Source organism: Manduca sexta, chromosome 14 (genome assembly GCF_014839805.1).
Source record: "Manduca sexta isolate Smith_Timp_Sample1 chromosome 14, JHU_Msex_v1.0, whole genome shotgun sequence".
NCBI classification, from domain to species: domain Eukaryota; kingdom Metazoa; phylum Arthropoda; class Insecta; order Lepidoptera; family Sphingidae; genus Manduca; species Manduca sexta.
The window spans coordinates 14005883-14015103 of record NC_051128.1 but is presented as its reverse complement, the minus strand read 5'-3'; the positions used below and the strand labels follow the sequence as shown (position 1 = coordinate 14015103).

General features: G+C 35.5%; 1 protein-coding gene across 4 annotated transcripts in view; it reads right to left on the bottom strand.

Moving 5' to 3' along the window:
• Positions 1–2811: 2811 nt before the first annotated feature.
• LOC119189348 (G-protein coupled receptor Mth2-like) overlaps positions 2812–9221 on the bottom strand; it is a gene marked incomplete at its 3' end in the record, with an annotated part of 59204 nt that continues 52794 nt past the window's right edge. For all 4 annotated transcript variants that reach the window (XM_037438644.1, XM_037438643.1, XM_037438642.1 and 1 more), the window contains 2 exon segments: positions 2812–3003; positions 6882–7065. In XM_037438644.1, the coding sequence (XP_037294541.1) occupies positions 2812–3003; positions 6882–7065 (376 nt within the window).

The following is a 9221-nucleotide window of genomic DNA, read 5'->3' as shown; positions in this document are numbered from 1 at the left end:
TTGTAAAAGGAGTAACGAATGCTGTAAAGTAACTTATGTTTTCTTAATGTATTATATAATATTTTTTATATATTAATTTGGTGTGCACAAGCTTCCGCTTCCACTGAGAGGTTTCGGTTTTTTCTGGGAATCTTGCCAGACTCCACATACCTTTGAAATTCTTACAAAACATTTTTTATGAGGCATGTTGCTATGCTATGTTTTCCACCGTTAAAATGAGCGATACTTGCATAATTAATATACATAGACGTAAATGATCAGAACAAAAATTTCTCCTTGAAAAAAGAATTCGTCTAATTTAGATCCCAATAATGCCAACAATATTTCTACCCGTTTATTTACAATCTCAACAGACTGAGCGTGCGGTAAACAATCCATCTCAAATCCTCTAATATACTCAATTTAACGCACAGCAAACTCATCGTATATCGAGAATATTTTAGCGCCATTGGAATTTACGACTATTATTGGAGTCATAAAATATTTTACATAACGTTATAACCGTGACTAGAAGCAACACATTGCGAGTGCTAGTACGTAATTATTTTGTATGACGAGACTTGAAGTCATTACGGCCTCTAGTTTATAACAGTCGTTCATGGGAACACCAATGGCCTCCTATTTCGTAAATACCGTTAGAAATCTCTGAATTTGCGAGATTTATCGATAAGTATGTCATATAACGGACCTCTTGTCAGTGGACGTCTCAGAGTTTTATTGGCGACTAGCTTTTGCTCGCGGCTCCGCCCGCGTTATAAAGTTTTTCAGGCTAAAGTTTTCCATTATAAAAGTAGTAGTTTCCCGGGAGCCTATGTTCTTCCCAGGGTTTCAAACTGTCTCCATACCAAATTTTATCTTAATACGTTGGGTACTTTTTGAGTTTAAGACGTTCAGGCAAACGGATGCAGCGGGGGACTTTTGTTTTATAATATATTTTTTTAGAACTTTTTAAGAGGAATAATCCCGACATACATCATTGTTGCATAACTTTAACCGTTTACGCAGCGCACGCAACGGAAGCTCTCAAAACTAATAAATTGTCCCCGTATTTGTAACATGTTTCATTACTGCTCCGCTCCTATTGGTCATAGCGTGATGATATACAGCCTATAGCACCCCACAAATAAAGGGCTATCCAACACAAAACGAATTTTTCAGTTCAAACTGGTAGTTCCTAAGATTAGCCATTACTGCTCCGCTCCTATTGGTCATAGCGTGATGATATATAACTTAGAGCACTCCACGAACAAAGGGCTATCTAACGCAAAAAGAATTTTTCAGTTTGGACCGGTAGTTCCAGAGATTAGCCATTGCTGCTCCGCTCCTATTGGGTATAGCGTGATGATATATAGCCTATAGCAATCCACAAATAAAGGGCTATCCAACGCAAAAAGAATTTTTCAGTTTGGATAGTTCCTAAGATTAGTAAACAAATATAATGAGAAAGCTTCGAACTGCTAAGCTATCGGGAGTTACACGTGTCATTGTGAGTCAACCATAAAAGATAGACATATGCTGTCGTGGGATATTTGTTACATAATTTTAAGGAGAACATTTCCGTCATACATGATTTCTATGTAGCTTTAACCATTAAGGTTGCACACGCGACGGAAGCTTAAAAATGGAGTAACTTCTCCCGTTTTCCCAACATTTCCCTTCACTGCTCTGCTCCTATTAATTGTAGCGTGATGAAAAGTATACTATAACCAGCACAGGAGTATGACAAATAATTGTACCAAGTTTCGTTAAAATCCGTCGAGTAGTTTTTGTTTCTATAACGGTTATACAGACAGACAGACAGACAGACAGACAGACAGACAGACAGACAGACAAAAATTTTACTAATTGCATTTTTGGCATCAGTATCGATCCCTAATCACCCCCTGATAGTTATTTTGGAAATATATTTCATGTACAGAATTGACCTCTCTACAGATTTATTATAAGTATAGATTGTCAAAATTGACTCTTTTCGCTGTAAACCGAGCATTAAAATTGATTTGCAATTTACATTCAATATAGTAAAATATATATTTACACCTTATATTTAGTCGGTAATGTTTTGACACAAAAATATTCCACGAATTAATTTCTTAATTTAATTGATTCGCGTTAGATCGAAACTTAATTTAAATTAGTTATTCATCTATAACTAATCAATTTCATTAAGTCCAAGTCGGTTGTTGAACTGTGCTCAACAGAAAGCAAAATAAACGACGACTGTACGTGCTAAAATATCTGCCATAGTGGCTCGATCATTGATTAGACGAACTGAGTTACCAAATCAACCAGTGAGCATAATATTATGTGGACATTATTAAAGTTTAAAAAATATGATGATAATTTAGAACTGCCTATTACTGACTGCCTCGGTGGCGTAGTTTTATTGCATGCGTGGTACGGCAGTAGTCTGAGGTTCTGGGTTCGAATCCCGGGTAGTGATATTTAGGTTTTTCTGATCAATAGCCCGGAGAATGGAATTTATGATCGATATGGTGATAGGCTCGCCCCCTATCACATTATGGGACGGAAATCATCATAATAGGCGAAAAGTGGGTGCCCTGGTTGCGCCTCTGCATAGCCCTCGTGTATAAATGTGTGATGTGATGATTTAGATACACTTACGTTGGTCGCCATGACATTTACACCCCAACATCTGATATTAGGCACAACGATTAAAGAAACATTGAAAAAAGAACAGAAGATAGAAGATTCAGGTTGTCTGGAAGAAATCTAGGAATGCGATATGACCGCCAATTGTAATACAATCACGTGTAATAAAAAAATAAAAGAAGATAGAAAGGTACTTACTCAAAACAGCACACGCATTGCTAGAAATGTTATCAATTGTCAACATAATCTGCATGGTTGCCATGAAAGCGAAGGCCACGAACAGACACAGGAGGTACGCCATCAGCACCCTGCCGTGAAGATTCCGCAGCTCTGGAAGCCACGCGTAAACAGCACATGTTGCTAGGATAAACACGCAGGATATAATCATACCTGGGAACGAGGAAAATATAGCTTTATTAGAAACCAGTATAATTATATATTATATTATTATTATTATTAGAAACCAGTAAAATTAATAGAGGTATATTAAGAGGTATATAATTATTGGTCTTGTTGCCCGTTTGTCTGTCTGTCGCGACCCTTTTTCTCAGAAAAGCGTAGAGGTATCAAGTTGAAATTAATTTCAAACACTTGGGTTCGAGGTTTCTTTCAGCTTCCAAAAAATTAACGATTTCTTACGTTTATGCGAATGTTGGATATTGAAATCAAACTATTGTACAGATTTTTCCCGGTTTTTTATATTATTATATTCTCCGACATTTCGAAGATTTTGTAGATTTCATGGTCACGGGGCGGACTAAGGTGTTTGTTGGTCGTCCGAAAAAACATACATAAGTACTTAGATACCCCACAAGTTTGCACGGAACTCACGGTGAACGAGTCCAACTCGCTCTTGCCAGTTTTTAGAATTGATACCACGTGAATTGTTAAGATGTCGTTTGATAATTGCCAAATGACATCACGTTTTTATTCTATTTGAATAAGTATTGTACCAATTTTAGAAACTTTATTAAACGTGATGAACACAATGTAAAATATAACTACTGTTCGAAACTATTATTGTTAAGTACAATTTACAGAATAGCTAAGACCTAAGACTACCAGGAAAAAATTTGAAGTACTTTTTAGAGTCCCGTACCATTAAAACAACCCTTTTTAGGATATATGGGATAATACGGGAAATAATAAACGACGGAAGAGAATCACCGGAGATTAGAATAGAATATGTAGTTTGAACAGGCCGGTCAAATTGTGTAGACTGCCGAAGGGTAGCCATCTCTCATCAGTCGACATTCTAATGGACTCCTTACTATCAGGGGCAGAGGGGTCACTTTGCCTTGTACGTAAAAAAGAGAAGGAAGATATTTAGTAACCTACCCTTCGTCACTGCTCCTTTCAAGATTTCATTCAAATTGGTTGAGTGGATTAACCATAAAATGGTAGTGGACAGACATACAAAACTACTTTTGCATTTATAATATTAGTATGGATTTCGTTCTCACTAGTTGAGATTGTAACCATATAATTACTATGTCGTTAATTTTTTGCAAATCTCGGTACTGGCTGGTTGAGTAATCGTGATGCGGACCTACTGCCGTTTCAGATGGTACAATATATTCACGGTCTTCATTGGTTACTTAAAATTACATAAAGATAATAACGCTACGTTTTAATTGACTATGAAACCTGGTTCGAATTTGGTACTTTGTTTTTTTTTTATGTTTACGCGAATGTTAGACAATAAAATTAAATTAAAATATTAAAACCGCGATAAAATCCGAAAAGTAGTTTAATTTTAATTTTGTTTTTTTTTTATTGCAAAGGAAGTCCCATTTCAAAATAATACTTCCATGCAGTGACAACTCCATATAAAAGTGTAATAAAATGCATTCATTTATAATTTGATGTATTACTACATTTATTTCCAGGTGTACCGTCATCATTTCGTCGCGTTATAGTTCATCGGTACGAAATATAAAGTAAGAAAAAAGAAACAATTATAAAAAAATAATTATTCTAAAAAAGAAAGAAAACAATTATGATTTGCGAACGAAATATAAAATAATAAACCTAATAATTTCCTTTTGGAATATATAATAAAAATGCGTATAAAACACTTATAGGTCAAATAAAGTAAAGAAAATAAAATGATGACATATACAAAACGAAAGACCCAGCCACACCACTAAGAGCGCGATAACTCAATGATAAAGAGAACAGGTTGCAATTAAATTTGGCATGGAGATAGTTTGTCCAGGACGGACATGGCTACTTTTTATATCGGAAAAGTATAAAGCGGGATTATTATTCGAAAAACTTATTCACCAATCGAAGCTGCGGGTAAAAGCTAGTTTAATTTCATTTAAAAATTATTATCAGTATTTATTCACAAAATGACTACATTAACCTAATAAAAGGTTTCCAGAATTATGCCGCACTTCTTACTGTATGTATTCTAGTTGACCTCAGAACATGATTCATTGGAACGACAAATTATGGCGGGATTTCCACCATCTGTTTCAAATTGGACTGCACTTGGTGTTTGTTCATATGATTGATCTTAATAAATTCTAATTTGGTCCTCACACGTGATTCAAAAATGTGCATTTAATGGGGTTGATACGTCTTCTCGTTCCAATAAAAAGTGAAAAATATATTTTATGTAATAACTAATATTTATTATTTTAATGATGAAAGAGAAGAGGGAAATTTATGCACTTTTGAAAATATCTCTCGCCATGCGTGACGCAGCAGGCGACTGTCATTTCATATTAGTTCACTACTGCAAATCCGGGCTATTGATATATTTATTGACAAGTTCGTGAAACTACCCTCAAACCAAACAATTTAGATAACAAGCGAATGTCAAGACTATATTACTTATTTAACCTTATTTGGATACCTAATAAAATGACGGAAAATGTCGATCTGATTTTATAGTCTCTATTTGTTTTTGTGTATTATAACTCGACATTCACAATACCACCGATAAATTTACGGTGGCAGCCATAATATTATAAAGGAAGAACCCAATTTTGAGTTTAATCATGTCAATAAAATGTAGACACGTTTTATTATTGCATCTCATATTCTGATCAAACAGTCAAGAGCCAAGAATCTCATAACCAATTAAAATACAATTAGTATGATGATTTAAATGACTTTAATATTGAACAAAACATACGTAATCTAGTCACGGAAATTTTGTATTGTACACGTCTTTATAATATTAGTAATAGCATTTTTATCAGTGATTGGTGTGATAAAATTAATCGTTGTTTGGTCTCTTTTCGGTAGCATTTATTATGACAGTAGCCCAAACACAAACGCATCACGCTTTTATCCTCAAAGGTTTAGGCAGAGGTGCAACCCAGGCACTCACTTGTATGTTCTATCACATGATATGATAGGGAAACAGGCCTATCACCATATCGGGCACAAATTCCAGACTCCGGACTAAACGCTGATTCTTCTTTAACTTTTCTTTATATTACCCTTTCAATATGAGATCAACGCAATACATATATTTTTCCAAACCCAGGTTTTCCCTGTCCTAGACCAAGTATCTTAAAATATTCAGGTCAGGCAATCGATATTACAATTTGCGCCCCATGTATAGAGATACGCTGCCCCTTTAGGCGAAAATAATGTGATGATATTTGATGAGCCGTTAAGGCCTCTTATTACACTTCTGAACCCAGAAGACCGGCTACTAGTTCTCAAGATAGTGTAATTTCATTATGCGTAGATTAGTGGGTATTAACTTTTTGAAAAAAAATTATAATTGTAAAATGTAGGTAGATATATTGACTTTACCGGCGTCCGTCCCCGTACCTCAGTGTGTCCCGTGATCATGCAGACTGCGAAGTCTTCGAAACTTCGAGAGAATATTAAAATATGTAAAACCACGATTAAATCCGAAAAAAAAAATATATTTCGATGTCTAACATTCGCGTAAACTTAAGAAATCATTATTGCACTTTCGCATACTTTTTGAACCACCGGGATGCAGAAGAACATAAATTGGAAAGAAATTGTGACTCCCATGGCTTCCATTTGTTACAGTATCCCTGTCCCTCTAGGTAGTTACAGTATAAAATGAACTTCAGTTATTAGCTTCATCAATTTATCAATTGTATCAATGCAAATAAAAAATATATTACTTCAATTTAAAATGACGTCATTATGAAATAGTCTCTATTAACGATTCACTGAAATCACAAAAATCATAAAGAATTATCAAAAGTTCATTAGTCTACTTACCTACTCTACCATTAGACCCAGGATGTATAGAAAAACATACTTACATGTGAAACTCAACACATAGTGGTTTTCTTCTTGTTTCTCAGCGAAGCATATAAGGGCGTCCAGTTGAGTGGTTCTCTCTCCCGAGGAGTCTTCGTGCACGAAGGTATCTATGCAGTAGTTCTCTGGTCCTAAGATGAGCCATGGTGGTATGTTACCAGAAATCATGATGAAAAGTTTGCCATCCTGCGAAAGAAGACTTAATCAGTGGAAAGACAAAAGTTTCATATAAATGTTACTGCAACATAATAAAATAAAATAAAAAAAATTGCGCCGACTCCAAATTTGGTTAGGGTAGATGGTAGAAGAGAAGACAAAATACTGATTACTCTTTCTGTTGCTAGATGTTACTGAAAATCACACATTGACTTTACGAAGAGATATGGTTGACTTCAGCCTTATAGAGCATCGTTTTCGTGAATCATACCTGTGTAATTTTTTATCGCCGACTTGCTAACCTTAAACTCAACACGTAATATTGTCATAGGCTCGTCCCCTATCACATCATGTGACGGATTCCGGTGAAAAGTGGGAAAATGATTTGTCTCTCTGACTACCCATTTGGAATCAAGGGCGTGAGTGCGTGATAAATACTTTAATGGAAACATGCCTAGCCTTGAAGTGCTATACATATAATTTTAACGCCATGGTTCTTTCTGTGTGTGGCACCAAATGTCATGGACGCCGCTGGTCTTGCGACATACTACGCACCAAAACCATTAAATGATGACCCATACTTTACTATCATTTTGCATAAACAATTAACGTTAAGAACTTTATCAAATCGAAATGACCACTTGAGAATGTGTTTAGTGTATGATTTTCCTTTTGATCTGTATCATCAAGTACATATATTGAATTGCAAGGTTTCAGAGTCATAGTAGTTTATATTATGTAAAAGATAGTCAACAAAGGATTCATTGACTATTTTTTACTTTATCGACTATTTTTCATGATTTTAAAATGGACAAGTTGGTAATAGTAAGTCATATTTTTATTAATTCTATGCAATATTGTGCCGTAAGGTATTGTCCTAATCCAACAAATTACAATTAGTCACTATCTTTCTTACGTCAAATGAAAATACACTAAAAAGTGATGACAGATCAGTTGGGAGTGAAACGGACGAACGGTGAAGGAAAACATCGTGAGAAAACCAGCATACCTGATAAGTTCATGATCTCTCCTTACTCGTAATAGGTCAGCGTATTGAAGGTCTAACCGCTCTCAGTAGTAGAAGAGGCCCGTGCCAAGCAATGCGACAGTAGTATAATACAGGGCTGATAGTAATATTATTATGTAAAATATGCACGCCGCTACGACAACGCCCTAAGGTCCGATGTTAGAATCCTGGGTCGGGCGAAGAGATATTGTGTTTTTCTACTCACAGCCCGGAGTCTGAATTTTGTGCCCGATATGGAAATAGGTTTGCCCCCTATCAAATCATGGGACGGAGACACAGGCGAAATATGTGTGTCCTTGTTACACCTCAGCTTATCATTTTAGTAAACAATGTGTGATGTATGTTTGTTTTGTTTAAATATACTAGTGGTAGGTCTCCCATATGTGAGAGTCCGCCTAGGTAGGTAACACCGCAATGTCTATTTCTACCGCCAAGCAGCAATGTATAATCAATGTTATGTTCCGGTTTGAAGGACATTGTATCCAGTGTAACTACTGAACATAATGAGACTTAACATCTCATGTCTCAGGATGGCGAGCGCAGTAGAATACTAAACAATACTTTGTAATTCAAGGTGTTGGATGGTGTTTCTACTGTTTATGGGCGGCGTATCGCTTACCATCAGGCGAACGGCAAGCTCGTCTCGTCATTCAAAGCAATAAAAAAATATACAAATTTTCACAAGGTCAGTGTATTTATTATGACATTAAAATAACGTTTTCATGTTTATAAAAAATATTGGAGTTGTCTAAAAATAACTTCTTACAGCACGAATATGGCCATTATGCTCGAATCATTTATAAATTAAAGAATCCTATCCGTCAGACAAAATAAACTGGACATCTGTAGAACGTTCGCGGAAATTCCACAAAAAAAAAATGAAATAAAACAATCATTATGGTTATTGTGATTTTTTAGAAAAGTAGTTATGAATATTTCAGCATCAGTGTAATAGCATTTTTTGTTATTACGAGCTTCATTGTTGAATGATCTTTAGTTTATAAATAAGCCAAAATTAAAATGAGGTAACCCGTATATTTCGTTTATCTAACTGCTGGCACTCAGCGCGTTGCAGCCGCAGAAGAAATAATTGTGGAATTATCGCTTATAACAACATGCGCGCGCGCCACCTACTTTAACAGCGCACGTGTAAGCAATA